This window comes from Lytechinus variegatus, chromosome 14, assembly GCF_018143015.1.
Source record: "Lytechinus variegatus isolate NC3 chromosome 14, Lvar_3.0, whole genome shotgun sequence".
Taxonomy (NCBI): Eukaryota; Metazoa; Echinodermata; class Echinoidea; order Temnopleuroida; family Toxopneustidae; genus Lytechinus; species Lytechinus variegatus.
The window spans coordinates 27,436,538-27,456,429 of record NC_054753.1 but is presented as its reverse complement, the minus strand read 5'-3'; the positions used below and the strand labels follow the sequence as shown (position 1 = coordinate 27,456,429).

The window sequence follows — 19,892 nt, the reverse complement described above, 5'->3', positions numbered from 1 at the left end:
TCCCGATTTGATTAGTAACAGGTAATGGGAAGAAGTTTTGGAATCTAAAATACATAAGTGCTATATTATGAACTGAAATAGTATCAGACAAAACGCCTTCCAATCATGCCAATGAAAAGGAATAGAGGAAAATACGGGGCTGTGAAAATATCTTACGATATTTTTTATCGTAGAGCAGTACTGTGACTCTCAAGGGCGCAGGAAGCGGGGGGGGAGGCACTTGCCCCCCCCCAAATAAAATTTTTGGGGGGCAAAACGAGATTTTTTTTTGCCCTCCCAAAATTTTATTTGGGGGGGGGGGGCAAGTGCCCCCCTTCCCCCCCCCCCGCTTCCTTGCTGGTGATATCACATCTCCACTTCCTTTTTTCTTTTTTTATATCATGAAATCATAATTAATGTTTCATTTTTTTCATTGTGTAATGTGCCTCCATAATGATAAAATAAATTACAGCAATAAATAACTAATGCACTTATTTAGTTGTCAATCCAATTGTTCCTAGTTCTTAGTAGAAAAAATGTTGAATAAGCCTAATTTCAGATAATAAAATACAAAAGGACAAGTGGGGATATGACATCATCAGCCCACCTATAATGAATATTCATAAAGACTTGCCTAAAACTGTTTAATGCAAATCTTTAAAATTCAATAACATCGTTATTTGTTATCCGATATGATCAAATTTTCAGCATTTTGCTCTGTGAATTTACTCTATATAATGCTGGGCCATCCCTTTAACAAAATGCAAAAGTGCCTCCAAGATAAGCTTGGTCACTCCGCTCTCTCACTTTCGATTTTTTTTTCAGACAGTTTACGCGCACTACCCCCTAGCAAAAACTTTCTGCATACTGCCATGTTTAAGATTTCAAAAGTAAAAAAAAATTGACCCTTTTTCCCTGTGTGCCCTCCACCACTTTCAATCTCGCTCCGCCGCCCCTGTAATTAATACTGATTATGCTGATGTCTTCTTGTAATTATCAACTCACAGAAGACCCGGTTAAACATTATTCAGGGTGCAAAACTTGCACTAACGAAAGATTACATCGAGGTTCGAACCAAGATACTCAAGTATGAACATGTATGAGAGCCTATAATCATCACCATTATATTACAAAAATATTTACCATCTTCTCTCCGAAGATTACTGTCATTGATAGACAAACAATTCGGATACGAAGTACATGAGAAATTGTCATTCAAAGAGAAACATAGTAACGCAATCTGTGACATTTATTACTCACGTAATCACATTTCATATGCCAATCAATGTACTTGGGTTGAATCGTACGACGAACTGTCTTCTTCTTTTCCTCCAGAATATTTGCAGTTCATTTCAAATACTTTTGCTTTAGAAAAAAATCCTCATAGATTGCTCACTCAGTGAATATACAATATTTCATTTATCAAAATCTCATAAAGTGATGCATTTTTATAAAGCATTTCTGGTAAAAAAAATACGCAACGAAAATCAATTACTATCATTACAAAAGTGTATTTTTGTAACCAACCAATAATTCAGTCTGTATATAGTTAGACAGGAATCTCTCTCTCTTTTTTTACATGAATCTCCAATGAGGCATTATTCATGTTATTCGTAACATAAATTATCTTATCCTAGTGACATCAAACATGAGTTCCATGATATTCCATCTCTTTGTTAAAACTCTGCCTTGGCTGTACCATATTATTGCTATACTTTAAAATCCAATTACTTTGTTATTTGTTTTCAGATTTTGATGATATTATCAGCGTTTTCCTCGGTGAATTTTTCTTAGACATAAGCATTTTCAGCCTGATGGGGGACACCTTTAAAGGGATGGTCCGGGCTGAAAATATTCATATCTTAATACATAGAGTATAATTCACTGAGCAAAATGCCGAACATTTCATCAAAATCGGATAACAAATATTAAAGTTATTGAAGTTTAAAGTTTAGCAATATTTTTATGAAAACAGTCGTCATGAATATTCATTAGTTGGGCTGATGATGTCATATCCCCACTTTCCGTTTTCTTATGTTATTACATAAAATCATAATTTTTCATTATTTCATACTTAATTGTGTAAATAAAATATGTCTCCCTTAAATGAAATAAGTTGCAGCAATAAATATCTAATGCACTAAATCAGTTGTCAATCCAATTTGTCTAGTTCAGAGGAAAAAAATGGAATAAACCTAATTTCATACAATTAATATAAAAGAACAAGTGGGGATGTCACATCAACAGCCCACCTAATGAATATTCATGACGACTGTCTTCACAAAATATTGCTAACTTCAATAACTTTATTTGTTATCCGATTTTGATGAAAATTTCGGCATTTTGCTTAGTGAATTCTACTCTATTTATTAAGCTATATATACTTTCAGCCCGGACCACCCCTTTCAGCAAGAAGCCCCGTTCGTTGTCATCTTAGTCCTAACAACATGCCATTTCTTCGTCACGTTTTTTGAACCAGTATTCAAACTTTAATGACTTGGAAGTTTATTATCACGGGTATATCGATCGGTGTTCATAATGGTGTGTGTGTGTGTGTGTGTGACACAAACATCATTCTCTGTGAAGGATTTCATTTTAGGTGTGGGGGGGGGGGTCAGAGGCGTAACGAGTCTAAATATTTCAGGGTCCAAACATGGCGTAATGGGTAAAATTAATCTTTGAAAAAGGTGCAAGCGAGCAAAGCAATTATTATGATCTTTTATTGCAAAAATCTGTTTTGAAAATAGATTTGTTTTTTCATTTCTTTCTTTTCTCCTATATATTTACTGGTCGTGAACCTTTTTTTTTTGGTGGGGGGTCATGGCCCCAAGCCCCGCATCTTTACACCAGCTGTCCTTAAGACTGGTATTCTAACATGTTAGCTTCATTATTTTCTACAAGACTAACATGATGCAGAGCTTACAAAAATATTTAATTTATAAACTAACTCATTATTATAATTAAAAAAATATATACCACTTGTTCAAGGAAAAATACTGGTACTCAAAAATGATAAAAGAAATCCATGGATCACTCGAGGAAATATACGCTCAATTAAATGACGCAATAAACCTTTTTAAATCGTATTTTTCTAAACCGTCTGAACAAAGTTTCAAGAAGTATAACAAATATCGCAATACTCTTAACAGCGTAATCCGCTCATCCAAACAAGATAATTATTTTAACATGTAGATGCAGAAGGGAGTTTAAATGCCACGTGGAAAGTTATAAACAAAATTGATTAACAAAAAACGAACCACCTAGCAACAACGACAGTCTTGAAATAGACAATGAAGAAATATCTCAACCGGGTTTAATTGCACAAGTTAATGTATCTTCCCATTTTCTTCACAAAACATCGGTCACAATTTAACTTCCAAGAATGTTAGTGACAAAACGAATTTTAAAGAGTACCTCTCCCAGCCAAATCATAATGCAATGTTTTTTACTCCCACAAACCGACATGACATAATTGAAATAGTACAAGCTTTAACACAAAAAAGTCAGCAAGCTATGATGGTATTAGCATGGACCCTACATGGTATTAGTATACAAAACTTTTAAAGCAAATTATAACTTATTGTTTCTCCATTGGAACATAATCTTTAACTATCATGCACACCACTGGATGCTTTCCTGATCTATTTAAAATATCCAAAGTAATTCCGATTTACAAAAAAGATGATCCTACTCTCAAGTTACAGATTATCGGCCATCTAGCGATGCGTATCAAAAATATATATTAGAAAAATTGTTTACAAAAGATTGGATTCCTTTTTGTCATTAAATAAGATTATTCCACCAGCCCAGTTTGGATTCAGAACAAAAATTCTCTACTCACAATAACCAAATTGTTATAGACAAAGTTGTAAACTCACTTTAAAAATCAAACCATTCCATGTCATAATCTATCATGTAGGCCCAGTGGTGTACCTGGGATTTTCCACAGGAAGGGGGGGGGGGCAAACCGGTCGAAAAATTTTACAAGCAAAAAAATATAAAAAAAAGCTTCAAGGTCGTCAGGGGGGGGGGGCAAAATAGGTATTCAAGCTCGTCAGGGGGGCAGGGATAGGTCTTTTGTATGGATTGTGACTCGTCAGGGGGGGGCAGACTGCCCCCTCTGCCCCCTCGTAGGTACGCTAGTGTGTAGGCCTATTTAGCCTTTCGCATATTATTTCCAGCTAGCTGCCAGAGTATAGAGGCTCGCCTCGGGTTCAGGTGGGCATATGCTGATGACCAGTCGTACATGCATAGCGTAGATCTAAAGGGCCTGTAACACAAAGCTTAGCAATGAATGTAGAACAGTTTTCTACGTTTGATTCTATTGACTTTAATGTACATTCAATCTTAAAAATTCGAGTGTATGATTAATCGTTAACTTTTGTGTTACCGGACCCTAATGACGCGTCCCCGAGGTTTGCGAAAACTCGATATTTGCTCTCTAAAGGGGTACTCCAGCCTGAATACATGAATTGATCGAATAAAGAAAAGTCAAACGAACACAACACTGAACATTTTAACAAAATTGGACAAGGAATGACAAAGTTATAACAATTCACAGATTTGCATTATTTCAATGAAACAGTTCTATATGCACATCTTCATGAATATTCAATGAACAAATTGATGATGTCACATCCGCACTTGTTCTTTTGTACTTTATTATATACAATAATTATGCTTATTACAATTTGTCTTCCATGAATTAAAACTATTAGAGATTACTGTAACTTATGTTAGTACAAAGGAGACATAATCATACACACATTGTATGAAATTTTGTAATAATCATGATTTCATAAAAAAAGGAAAGTGGGGACATCATCAGTCCACCTTCATGACCTATGACAGGGGTTCTCAAACTTTTTCCATGAAGGGCCAGATGAGACTCCAAGAAAACATGAAAGGGCCAGGGTGAAGTGGATACTTAGAAGAAAAAAAAATGTGCGCGAAGTGCAAAGACCCTTGCGGTTGGGGTCCTAGATGCTCTCTTGTGCAATCTGGCGCTTATTTGGGAGCATTTAATCCAACATTAACAAATTGTATAAGAGTTTCATATGGAACGCAGGCAAAATTAGAAAAGATTCCAAAATACAACGAAGGTCAATATTAAAGATAACAAAATTGTAGTACTTTGTTAAAAGGAATCTAGATTGTACCTATACATACCTGGTATTGGGAAGACAGATAATGTCTTGAAGTATCAATTTTTTTTGTAGTCAAAGTAGAATGAATAATAGAGCATGTCTGTTGTAGACTCTAACAAGGATGTCAGTCCTGGCACAAAAGGTGTAATTGCCAAATGTTCAATGGTCAAGCAGCCCCCCCATACACACTTTTTTATCCAAAACCATGTACAAAAGCGTAAAAATTACCATATGATTGTGATTTTTTTTGGCATGGCCAGCCCCCCCCCCACTTTGAAACCCGTTCCGAAGCTCCTGTCAAGGTACTTCGGTATGGGTTATAGTTCATTGAAATGTTCATTGTGGAAAATGCACTTTCACACCTGTATGTAGATCCAAACATAGTGAGAACAGCGCTGGTCATCTAATAAGAAAGTAGATCGAACAGACAGAAAGACTCCACTAAACTTTGTTTAAAAAGTCAAATTAATTTGACAGCCATTACTTTTATTACAATTAGGTCTACATGGATACACAATGCAATCATATTGAGCTATGTTTCATATCGAGACTTAAAAGTAATTAAAAAAAAACAGCAGAGTCTCGAGGGCCGGATTGAGAAGCTTCACGGGCCGGAACCGGCCCGCGGGCCGTAGTTTGAGAACCCCTGACCTATGATATTCATGACAATGTGCACAATCATAACTGTTTTTTTAAAAAATATTGCTATAAAACCTTAAAATTCAATAACTCTGTTAATTTTCATCCGTTATCACTTCTTTGCGCAGTCGAATTTTACTTTATTTATTAAAATATATTAATTTCCAGCCAGGAGTATACCCCTTTAATAGTATATCCCATAAACAATAATTTGTTTATTTCTCTTTTAATATATAAGAAAATATATCAAAGAACTGGAAAGAAATTCACTGTTGCGACGTTTCGCCAACGAATGGATGAATGAAAAGAATTTACATCAGTTTATATTTGTTAGGATATTACATATACAGCTGTTTGATATCGTAATATTTGCATAGTGAGTGCCATAAGAGTCCATTCATGAAAAAAGTCATTTAAAAGTCACAGTATCGATTCCAGGGGTCCGTAGAGGTGCCGTGGCCGAGTGGTCTAAGGCGCCTGGCTATACATGGAAAGTACGGGTTTCGATCCCCGGCCGCGGCACCTATGCCCGTGAGCAAAGCATTTAATCTACAATGCTCTTTTATCTTGCTCTGAAATAAATGGAAATGCTATATGCATTATTGGTAACTAGGTGTGCCCTTGGTTTTTTTTTTCATTTAAAGTAACACAAAAAATAGCGATTAATCGCTAGACTGACTGACAAATCAAGATTCATTTTACTCCGCATTTGGCTGACCAGTAACCAATCAGAAGCGTTATTTCATTTTGCTATTCAACGCAAAGCTTTGCCTTACGGGACCCTGAGCTCCGTAACACAAAGATTAGAGACCAATCGCTAGATTGACTGACCAATCAAAATCCGCGTTACTCGCGCATTTCGTTCAAAATAATGACCAGGAACCAATCAGAAATGTTGTTATGTTGTTATATGTTGTTCACATAGTTGTTATTCATCGCTTAGCTTTGTGTAACGGGGACCCAGGGGCCAGTTGAAGAAAGAGTAGCAATACAGTTTGTGTGATTGTATAATCATGGACCTACCAGCAAATGGTATAATTATGGTATGTCAGCAAAGTCTAGAAACGTGATAGTATTATGTTACACTCCGATTTATACAAAATAATGTCGAATCTCTTTAAAAACAAAGTAGGCCTACATCAATAATTAAGAATCTTATGATAAACAATATTTACAAAGACAACAGAAAATTTCCATAAAATTATGTTGTTGATATGGTTGGTGCTAATATGAATTTCCAATGTGTCGTCAATAAATTAGGAATCCAAATTGATTTCAAATACTATAGTAACCGGCCCGGTAGAGCATATATTGTTTATTTTCGTGATAATTTCTGTTTCAAAATGTTTATTTATTTTTTTAATTGACCGTCCTGTTGTGTAATCGTGATGCATATACTGTTGCACCAAGCTGACAGCTCAGTTCATGATCGACCACAAAGTCATTGTATGCCTATATATTTTTCTGTGGAATAAAGCACAAAACTACTGAGGTTTTTTTTTTCTTTTGGCTGTCACATTTTTTAAGGTGCGAGCCAGCGGCACGTACATGTCTAGACTCTGCTAAACAGTGCGTATCAAAAAAAAGTTTACACTTTGAAAAAGCTTTGGGAATTTAAAAAAATATACAACATGTGGGTAATTTTTTTACATATAATCTTTGGTTTGGGTATCATCTATCCAATGAAAGTAAAAGTTTTGACAGAATGTTACACTTGAGTGAGCACCGTCCATTTTTGTAAAGCTCGCAGAAATCTGTTTGCGCAGAAATGCTCATTTTCACCCAGTGTCAAGGGGAAAGGGCAAAATCAAACTTACCCTGCGATACATTTTTCCTACATTTCCCTTGCACTTTTAGTCAATTAAGATAAAACAGATACATTCAAGCATTTTTAAACAAATTTGCCACCCAAATTGAAATTTCAACACTAAGTAAGCACAAATTTTACCCTTTTTGTGCCAGCTGGATCTGAGGACATAACTGAATCTGAACAAAAGTTTACATCAGACATCTCCAGCACTTTTTCACAAAGTTTTTATTATTGAAAGTGATTTGACATTTAATTTTTTCATTTAATACTTGGTTATCCACACTTTTCCCAAGCTTGACACTGATTAACAAAATGAAAATCAAGCCTAATTCATTTTATGCAAATCATAGCTCAGTGTAAATCAAATATCGTCTTGATGGCCTTGGTGAGTGGGGGAGTCGGGCGGGGCGCAATGCACTCTTCGAAGTGCACTGTATTTGGCAAGGAAACAAGTTAAAAGAGGTCCAAGATATCTTCAAATCAATTTTACTTGCTAAATTCTACGTGTTCTTCATGATAAAGGTTTACTTTTACTCGCATATCTATTTCAAAGTTCTGCGCAAATCATTTTTCACTAACTTTTCAAAAGTAAGTGGTGCTCACTCAAGCGGAAATATTTTTCGATAGTTATATCGTCATTTGCTTAAATGGATCTGTACCAATATTAAAATGTGGAAAAATCTTCAGGATATTACAAATCTATAAATTTACAGGATTTTTTAAAAGTGTAAACTTTTTTGATACGCACTGTATATGAGCATGAGGGGCAATGATAAACATAACATTGTTGAATCATTGTCATAATTTGGTGTACAATTTTATCCAATTAACTATTCGGAGACTTTGTTTTTCTTTCATTCGGCTTCTTAAACGACTGCAATTTATGCTGATAATACTGTCTTCTTGTAATGATCAACTCCCAGAAGCCCCGGTTACACGATAACAGGGAAGAAAATGTCGCTTTGTGGAAAAAATGTTGATTGTATCGAGGTTCGAACCCAGGTACTCAAGTATGAAAGCCAAAAATCATCACCATTATATTACAAAATATTTACCATCCTCTCTCCGAAGATTACTATCAGAGATATAGACAAACAATTCGGAAGCAAAGTACATGAGAAATTTTCATTCAAAGAGAAACATAGTGAAGCAATCTGTGACATTTATTACTCACGTAATCACATTTCATATGTCAATCAATGTACTTGGGGGTGAATCGTACATTGAACTCTTCAAGAAAAATTTGGCAATCCATATTGATTTTTTTTGCTTGATTTCGTTTTTGTCTCACCTGCATAGCAGAGTGAGACTATAGGCGCCGCTTTTCCGACGGCGGCGGCGGTGACGGCGGCGGCGGTGACGGCGGCGGCGGCGTCAACATCAAATCTTAACCTGAGGTTAAGTTTTTGAAATGACATCATAACTTAGAAAGTATATGGACCTAGTTAATGAAACTTGGCCATAAGGTTAATCAAGTATTACTGAACATCCTATTAGAGTTTCATGTCACATGACCAATGTCAAAGGTCATTTAGGGTCATTGAACTTAGACCATGTTGGGGGAATCAACATCGAAATCTTAACCTGAGGTTAAGGTTTTGAAATGACATCATAACTTAGAAAGTATATGGACCTAGTTCATGAAACTTGGACATAAGGTTGATCAAGTATCACTGAACATCCTGCATGGGTTTCACGTCACATGACCAAGGTCAAAGGTCATTTAGGGTCAATGAACTTTGGCCGAATTGGGGGTATCTGTTGAATTCCCATCATAACTTTGAAAGTTTATAAATCTGATTCATGAAACTTGGACATAATAGTAATCAAGCATCGTCACTAAACATTTTGTGCAAGTTTCAGGTCTCATGATTAAGGTCAAAGGTCATTTAGGGTCAATGAACTTTGGCCAAATTGGGGGTATCTGTTGAATTACTATCATAACTTTGAAAGTTTATTGGTCTAGTTCCTTAAACTTGGACATTAGAGTAATCAAGTATCACTGAACATCCTGTGCGCATTTTAGGTCACATGACCAAGGTCAAAGGTCAATGAACTTTGGCCGAATTGGGCGTATCTGTAGAATTACCATCATAACTATAAAAGTTTATGGATCTGATTCATGAAACTTGGACATAAGAGTAATCAAGTATCACTGAACATCCTGTGCAATTTTCAGGTCACATGATCAAGGTCAAAGGTCATGTAAGGTTAATGAACTTTGGCCATGTTGGGGTTTTTTGTTGAATAACCATCATATCTCTGTAAGTTTATTGGTCTAGTTCATAAACAGTGGACATAAGAGTAACCAAGTATCACTAAACATCTTGTGCGAGTTAGAGTAGTTTTCAAAGTGAGCACTGCTGCTATATTGAACTGCGTGATGCAGGTGAGACGGCCAGAGGCATTCCACTTGTTATATAATAATTGCTCACTTAGTCTCTTAGTCAATATAACAAGGTATAGTGAGTTGTTTTATACAGTATATCAAGATAAACACTATTCATAAGAACCATAGCAATTTCTTGATGTATTCGATAATTCAATAGTTGATCATAATTATTACACTGTAAAAAATGAAGTGCTAATTTAGCACTCCCAGTGCTTGTATAGTGACTGCACACCAGTGCTGAGTTACTTATTATTTGAACTAGAAAATCAGAACTCGAAGTGCAGTCACTATATACAAGCACTGTAAGTGCTAAATTAGCACTTTATTTTTTACAGTGTTAGATAAATCTAGTAAGATGAACATTTTTGATTTCCAATGATCCGTCAACTTTTATGAAAATTGATCAAAGGTCAGGTCCACCTCAGAAAAACGTTGATTTGAATCAATAGAGAAAAATCAGACAAGCACAATGCTGAAAATCTCATCAAAATCGGATGTAAAATAAGAAAGTTGTGACATTTCAAAGTTTCGCTCATTTTCAACAAAATAGTTATATGAACGAGCCAGTTACATCCAAATGAGAGAGTCGATGCATGATGTCACTCACTCACTATTTCTTTTGTTTTTATTGTTTGAATCATACAATATTTCAATTTTTACGAATTTGACAATTAGGACCTCCTTGCCTCAAGCACAAAATGTTAAAATAATGGAATTCCACGTGTTTAGGGAGGAATGAAACTTCATTTTACATGACAATGACGAGAAAATCAAAATATTTCATATTTTATATAATAAAATACAAAAGAAATAGTGAGTGAGTGATGTCATCAACTCTCTCATGTGGATGTAACTGGTTCGTTCATATAACTATTTTGCTGAAAATAAGCAAAACTTTAAAATGCCATAACTTTCTTATTTTATATCCGATTTTGATGAAATTTTCAGTGTTGTGCTTGTTGAATTTTTCCCTTTTTATTCAAATCAAGTTTTTGTTGGGGTGGAATCGTCCTTTAATCAGCTAAAAATCCAATTCGATTTCAATAAGCAAGCCGCAGATAGACCTTAGCTGCGGACCAAGATAATAAATAAGGTAAAGCGTTGATTTGTACTTATTTTCGCAATGATATCTGTTTCAACATGTTCAAAATGGATTTACTTTCAACTGATTATTCTGTTGTATATAATGCCATGCAGTTGCAGCAATACAGACTGAGAAAAACTATATATTTTGAGTCGTGGAGGGCGTTGGCAGAGCTACACCAAGAAATGGATAGCAATGGATAGGTTAATTACAGAAAGATGGAACGAAACGAAGACTCCATTTTTTTTTTAATTGATGAAATCCTTCGTTAGGAAAATCAGCCATTATTTCAACGATGTCACGCGGAAGATGCACGCGCGTCGAGTTGAACGAACCTTCAGTCGAAAGTCAAGTACTATCGTGATGATGCATGGTAATACGTCTTTATTTTACTTTGGAATACCATGGGTACTTGCCCATCTGACTGCATAAAAACACCTCAAAATAGTATTCTCGCGACGAGACGATTGATTACATTATTTGCTCATTTGAAGATACCATTACATAGGGCGTGTTCAGTCATTATTGGTGAGGAGTGAGGTATCATCAACGTGGCGTCTCACTCAATGAGTAAACAATATAAGATAAGAAAAACTTTGTTAAAGAGAGCGACAAAGAGGGAGAAAGCGAGAGAGAGAGAGGGAGAGAGAATTATAGTAAGAGAGAGGGGGGGGGGGGGGGGGGGAGACAGACAGACAGGCAACGGTGGAAGTAAAAAGTAGGGTCTTGGACCCTTAACTCCCAAGCATCTTTACTGACACTTTTCGAAAAAAAAATGGTTAAATAGAACACCGATTCGGTCCTGTCTCCATTCAACGGACTTCTTTCTTCAAGTTGTTCATCGGGCATCAACTCGTCATCATGCTGAGGTTCTTCGTACTCGCCTGCGCTTTGGGCGCCATCCAGGCTATGATCCAAATCGGAGGTAAGGCACTATACATCACATATTATGCTTGTCGCAAGTCTTCTCATATTAGTAAATGAGCCTATAGCTTTCCATAAGTCTCAAAGTTTAGTGATCACAAACCATTACACACCTCAATTCACATCTGCAATTCCTCACATCACCAACTGTTTTTTCTCTAGATGTTCTCCTCATCATGCTCATTAACCTTTAGCGGATGCCGAGGTATTGACGCCACCTCACCAGATTTCACTAGCAGGAGCAGTAGGCTGGAGGATGCAGATGTGAACCCTGTTCCACAAACTGGTGTGATGTAGAAAATCGCACCTAAGTGTCCCAACTATATGCATGACAAACTGATGACCCCGTCACTGGCAAGACATTTCTACAAGTCATATCGTATGAATCATTATTGTGATCGAATTGTTGCACCACTTTTTGTAAAACGATGAAAAGAAATGTATGAAGCATACTTATTTTTTTCTCATGTTTCCTGTCCCAGCTATTACTTGTCAAGTAGTTAATGATTGGATCTCTCACAACTGTTTGTCAGACAGAGCCATTGAAAGTAAATCTATCAATTGCTGATGCCAAGAAAATTAGTTTTTCCCGTTTGCTTTGTTTTATCTTTGTTCGTTTGGAGCTTAAAAAATTGTGTGTGTGTGTGTGGGGAGGGGGTCTTCTTCATTGTTATCATTACCATTATTAGGCATATTCTTCTTCCTCTCAATATTATCATTATAACTACTATCATTATTATTATCATTTTAATCATTATTTTTATTACTATTATCATCATTTATCATCATCAAGACTGAAGATTATATTATTTCTATATTTCCAGATCAGTTTTGCACGAATTGTGGAGATCCGGCAATCGATCCAGATGAGACGGCAGCGCTTATAGTAGGGGGCAAAGAAGCCAAACGTAACAGCTGGCCTTGGCAGACACTGGTTCTCAGTAACGGAAGACATATTTGTGGCGCCACCCTTATAGATAGAGATTGGATCGTCTGCGCGGCACATTGTTTTGGATCTGGGTAAGTTTAAAGCAAAACCATTGAATAATAATAATAATATGTTCCAATTTTGTATAGCGCAGCTGCTATGATTGCATATACTGTACTGTGCTTGATACTGTCTTGGCGTCATAATTATTACTACCCTGGCTGTAACACAGCCGCCGTATAGGCTCTAAAGCATTCGAAGAATAAATCCTACCGGGTACCCATTCACCTCACCTGGGTCGAGTGCAGCACAATGTGGGTAAATTTCTTGCTGAAGGAAAACCGTGGCTGAGATTCGAACCCACGTCCCTCTGATTGAAAGACGAGAGTAGTAACCTCTTGACCACAACACCCCCAACTTGAAAAGAAAAGAAAAAGAGACAAACAAAACATTGAAAGTTTAATCAAACTCGGCCAAATTATAACAATTAGAGTTTGTCTTGTTTCAGTGGAAAAGTTCTATGCTTGTCTTCACGAATATAAAGCAATGGGCGAGCTAATAACATCATGTCCCCAATTGAGTTTTCTATCATAAGAATAAATATTTATCATGTTTTTTCTCCAAGAGTATCATAATAGGATCGACTACTGATTTAATGTGTAAGATAAACATTGTCATGATTGCTTCAACATACACTCTTAAAAAGGATTGGTCAAAATGACCAATCTGTAGGTTAATATGTGTCCGTCCGATAAAATTGGTCAATATCAACCAAATTTTTGAACCAATTTGAACCAATAATTTGGTTGCTTTTGACCAATTTTATCGGTCGGACACTGCATATTAACCAACAGATTGGTCATTTTGACCAATCCTTTTTTAGAGTGTATCATACACACAAAACAAAAAACATGGACCTATGAAGAGATGGACATTCAATAGATTAATGAATTCACTAACAGGTGAATGTTCTTGTCATCTGAATAACATTCTCTTCATACTTGTTTACTTTGGTCTAATGATCGTTAACGTGAGAAGGGCCTGCATGAAGCAGTTCGTGATTGGAACTTTATATTTCACAGATTGTATGCGCAAGAATCGATAACAAATCACTTTTAAAAATCATGGAAAATCGATGTGCACTTCTTATTTACCTTTAGTAATATTAGTTTCATGTGCTTTATTTTGGAAAATTTCTGCACATTTTGATTTAGAGGAAAATTTGTCATTGATTGCTAACTATTTAAACTTCAATTTCCCTAAGTTTCTCACTAATATTCAACATGTACGTGGCACATAACGTGTATAGATCGTGTATCTCCCAATGTTATTGAGGTTTACGTACGTGCGTCCGGAAGTGTCCGGATCGAATAATATCATATTTCTCAGAAATCGTCTACTTTTTCTAGTTTGCTGCTCCAAATATGAAGCATGTTGATTGAAAGGCACATGATGAAGAAGGGTATCAGCCAACAAGATCGGGGAAACTGATCCGTCATTAAGTGATCAGATCTTTGTAGTCATGGTACTTATATTGTCACAACACCTGTATGTTCTCATGCAGAGTGACGAACGATTCCTATTAAAAAAAAATCTACAGAGGCTGCAAAAATGCAGAGAAAACCAGCAACTCTTTGGAATTTGAGTTTTATATTAACTTTATTTAATATTTTCCTATAACAATAATTATGATCATAATTTAGAAATTAAGGCACATGAAATACTATTTCTTCGCATGATAAATCGAGTGCGTAGCTTTAGGGCCCCTTCTACAGCTTCGGTTTGGTAAAAACGTCGGGATTTTCGTATAAGTGAATTTTGTGATTTTCTTCTTGGGTGAGGATTTACCTACATAGTGAAAAGTAATTTGTTCAAATACCAAAATCGGCATATTTATTTTAGTTTAAAGTGAGTAGATTTCTAGGCCCCATCATATAATATCTTACAAAAAAAAGTTATATGTTGGTTTCTTTTCAGGTTCAATATTAACGATTACACATTTGCATTAGGAGTACACGACAAATCAAGCGGAAGCGAAGCAAGTCGCCAAGACTATACTGCAGCCGAGATCATCGTTCATGAAAACTATCAACCATCAACGACTGACAACGACATAGCACTCATCAAGCTCAGCCAAAGCGTCACGTGCACTGATGAAATCAGCACAGCTTGCCTTGTGAGCGCGAGACCTAATGATGGCGACATGGCCTTTGTCACAGGATGGGGAACTCTCTGTACGTACATACTGCAGATTTTTTTTTACTTCTTTTATTTTCTTTCTTTTTTTCTTCCTTCCTCCCTTGTTTCCTTCATTCCTTCCTTCCTTTCTTTCTTTTTTATAAGTGTTGGTTGTTATTGATTCATAGCCTGTGAGGTTATTTTTTTTATCTTTGCAGTTTTTATTCGTCATAAAAATAATCAAAATATACAAAACATATCGTTGCACTTTAATAAAAAAAGAACATTGTATAAGTACATACAACATAATCTTAATTTACAAGAAAATTGTACCCCAGCGCTGCCGACAGGACGATCCATTAACCGAAAAAAGGAGGATACGGCCATACCTAACGGTCCAGAGTCGACCTGGCGGCATCGCCGGGGTATAGCGCAACCAAAAAAAAAATTTATGACATTTTCATGTATTAACATGACCGGAAGCACCACTACAACATGAACAGAAGATAAAACAAAGTCACAAAAAAGGATAACACAAAATATTAATCTACAGTGGTTACAATTTATGCCTGTGGGGTTATTGTCAATGACATTATTTCATTCAGAACAGTTATTTTTTGAATATTTATCATTATAATGATTATAGCCTCAGGCGGATTTACTCCCAGAAGGCTTAACCAAGTCCAAGTCCCAGTCGTCTCTGATGATACCTGTGGAAAGGCTTACAGACTTTCTTTCAACCCCGATACAATGGTGTGTGCTGGATACCCAGAAGGAGGAAAGGATTCGTGCCAGGTAGGTAGACCAAATGATCGTTGAGTAAAACCCTAACCTGCGGTGCACCTTATGCATGCGACGTCATGATTATAGCGCTCTTCCTCAGAGGATATATTAGGGATAGGCCTACGCCTACACGGAGTTGTCAGAGATGCACCGCCTGCAGATCACCAACGCACGTAAGACAGGGTCAGACAGAGGCGTCGATCGGGGGGGGGGGGGCAATCGCTTTACGATCGTTTTGCCCCCCCCCCAATAATTCCGGATGTGCAAAAATAAAATAAGATTGTACTGCTACACAGAAATCGGCAAGCGAGATTGAGATACACAACTCGTTCTTTATTTAAAATCGTGCTCAAAATGTCCGCTTTTCAGATTGAAATATACAAATTTTGAGCTCGCGCTTCGCGCTCGTATCATTACTTTAGCGGAAACCAATAGGCCTACTTCTCACTATTGAAAAGGTGAATAGAATGTCCCGTTTTCAGTTCTAAACCCCCAAAGAACTCAATAATCTTTTGTTGGATATATATCTTGTCCTTTATTAAAAACATCCATTATACTGTCAATTTTTTCCAGATCGAAATATCAAAATTTTCAGCTCGCGCGCTTCGAGCTCGCATCTACTGTTCTTTAAGATACTCATCTTAATCATTGGTACAAGTGTTAGGTCACATGATCATGATCAAATGTCATTTAGGGTCAATGAAAATAGTTTGTTTTATGATTGGTATTTTATTGGAATAGTTATTCAATAGTAGTATTCAAGGTCAGCACAGCTGCTATATGAATTGCGTAAAAGAAAGCAAGACTGCCAGAGGCGTTCCACTTGTTACTATAGGATACAAAGGTGTTGATGTCATTTCAATGTGATTTTAGCTATTTTATGTCAAACCATGGCCATAAAACTCCAATAAGGGACCTACAACTCAATTTTGTGTGAGTGTGTGCATGTGCTTGGAAATCCATGAGTATTTTTACCCAATTCGAATCGTTTTATACAGGGTGATAGCGGCGGTCCAATGGTGGTGAAAAATCAACAAACTGGTTTATGGGAACTGGCTGGAATCGTGAGCTGGGGACACGGATGTGCCGACGCGGGTAAATACGGAGTGTATACCAACGTCGCCAACTATTTGGGTTGGATTTCCAACAAGATGGCGAATAATTAAGGCGCTATAATAACTACAGTCCCTCCGGGTGAATCGAGACTGATTCAAGTGTACAGAAAAAAAAAATCTTGGTAGACCTTACATGATTATGTAACCCTAAAGAAAATATCCTATAACACCTACGCGTATGTACGGTGTGAAGAACACCACCAATTGGTGTTCTGCAAGAATCACATCCTAAGGTGTTAACACTACCCCAGAAAAGTGCTAAATTAACCAAAGAATATATTATAATAGCTCCAGACAACGGGTGCAACTCGGTGTGGTCCACTAAAAGCACCGATGATGCGGTACTTATTTTTAATCTATGAATATACTGATGAATTATGACGAATAATAAATGGAAATGGAGGACATTGCATGCAACAACTCTTTGTCTTGTATATCTAATTATATAAGCCTCAGATGAGAGAGAGAGATATAGAGAGAGAGGGAAAGAGAGAGACTCCGAGGAAAGGAGAAGAAAGGCTCGAATGTTGAAACGTGGTTTTGTTGAATTGGAACTTCACCCTCATAATCATTTGGTTCTGATATAAGCAGAAAATGCGAGAAAAGTATTCATGGTATTAGTGAATGTTTGATGAAAATCCATCAAAAATAAGACAGTAATTATAAACAATTAAAATTTTGAATTTGTCAGGTCATATGCGTGCATCTACCCCATGATGTAATATGAATTCCGTAATTTTCTAATATCAGAGCATGAATAATATATTGTTTTTAAAAAAGAAGGGGTTATGATGTCTCTGATGATATATCCCCTGCACAGATACAATCAGTTTTCTTTTAGAAAATTGTAATTTGGGAATTTATATCACGCAACATAATGAAGGAGGTATACTGGTCTGTGATAACACAATAAAAATTTCGAAAATTCATAACTCGGTCGTTTTTTGATGGATTTTCATCAAACCATTACCAATATTTCTCGTTTATTTTGTTATTTCTTTCTTTCTTATTTTTGCATAGTAATCAATCATCGTCAGGGTGACCTTCCCCTTTAACAGAGGAAGCAATTCACCAAACCTTTTGTCAATTAATTCCTCTACCACTGTTACAAGCTACAGAAATCTTTGCATGTGATTGGGTGCTTATGAGAGAAAATTGGCCAATGACAAATCGAAGAGAAAATGTCTCACTAACGGTCCCCCAAGAGTGCCCCTTCCGTATTTCAGCTTGGAAAGCACCAGAGATGTGTTGAAATGGCATCGCTTCGGCGTTAGGCTAACACCAGATAGGCATCTATACAACACTAATCAATGTTAAACCAATATCGGTTTGATTCTTAACTGGTGTTGTTTTCCACTCTTCCCTGGTGTTTTCCAATATACTGTAGATACCGTCTGGTGTTAAATCAACACCGGTGATTTTGCAGCTATGCATATACACTAAAATAGGCCTAATGCTTGTAATTTCTGGGAATCAAAGTAGGATCAACTCAACAATAATGACAATCGGAAAAGAGGCGAAGGCCGGGGGCGAAGGAGAAGAGGGTGAAGAGAGAGAGAGAAAATAAGAGCTCGGGAGGGAGTATGGGGATGAATGCGGATAGACAGAGGTAAAGTAGATGGGGGGGGGGGGGGGTGTCATTAGCATGTGGACACCATGCTCACCCTAAACTTTCAAAAAGGGCCTCAAAACAAGAAATATTCCTTCAATCTCAGAATACCGTCAACACGTTTTCCCTTCCCTAAATAATGTCTCAAATATTCTGGGTTTTTTATGACACAGGGTAAAAAATATACAATTTTCGCGCACCATGCGCAAGGCACTTTTGAAAAAAAATCAACCCTTTTTACGTCTTGTGGACAAGCATGGCATTCACATCGTATGACTGTGTGCCCCCCACCCAGCGGATATTCAGATAAAAGTTTAGGGTTGGTGACAGAAACTCAATCACGGGGTACATAACCAAACCTTTCTTTTTAAAAATATTCAAAAATATAAAAATGAAAGGGGTTAACCGAGGGAAGGGGAAAATTAGTCAAACATGCAGAATGGTGAAAGTTTGAAGAATTAAAAAATCGGAAAAGCAATAAGAAAGTTCCAGCTGCTTTAAAAATGAGGCACCAAGACTGTAAATTTTGGAATGGTAATTTGATGAAGAATGGTAGGGATAATTGTCCCATAGACTTTGTATTTAATTATCAGGGATTTGAGGATTTCTATACATTATGTTAACTTTGTGATAACATTGTGATAACTTAGTTGTTAATTTTCGTAATTTACCAAAATATACTGTTACACGCCCGTGCATTAACATACCCACATGCGCACGCTGAGGCACTGTTAGAAAATTTATCCTTAAAATAAAAGAAGTTCCCGCAGCAGAGTCTCGAGAACACCTGTAATCTTACCAGATTGTCTAATCTTATAGGAAATTGGTATTTGGTGTATGGAATCTTACAAATTTCCTTAAATAAAACTGACTTTTCCCCCTTTTAAACAGACCTGTTCTGTTAAATTGCAGAAAATTCCTGTTTTATGAATTTACAGAATGATTCTGTTATTGCTTTCTGCAAAATCTTTTGTTTTTTTCCGTAAAATCAGTGTTTTTTTTTTGTGTACCTCAATGGATTTTCCATTCATTGTCATCCAGTTCGTCGTTCTACCTCCCCCTATTTCACACAAACACACACGCGCGCGCACACACACCCATCCAAACACAGGGTTAGAATGAGAGGTAAAATAAATCAATATTAAATCCATGGATCTGTGTATGTGAGGATTGGAAGAGAGTGTGTGTGTGGGGGGGGGGGAGAGGGTGGTGTGTGTGTGTGTGAGAGAGAGGGTGTGTGTGTGTGAGAGAGAGAGATAGAGAGAGTGTCGGTATATGATCGATTGGAATCCCCATGAAGGTGA

General features: G+C 36.7%; 1 protein-coding gene across 1 annotated transcript; it reads left to right on the top strand.

The window, feature by feature from the left end:
• The first annotated feature begins 11,827 nt into the window (after nt 1-11,827).
• Nucleotides 11,828-17,391, top strand: LOC121427705 (trypsin-like). Its single transcript, XM_041624229.1, has 5 exons — nt 11,828-11,976; nt 12,800-12,995; nt 14,881-15,137; nt 15,728-15,876; nt 16,863-17,391. Exons 1-5 carry the CDS (start codon nt 11,913-11,915, stop codon nt 17,028-17,030), a joined length of 834 nt encoding a protein of 277 aa, XP_041480163.1. The 5' UTR covers nt 11,828-11,912; the 3' UTR covers nt 17,031-17,391.
• Nucleotides 17,392-19,892: the final 2,501 nt, after the last annotated feature.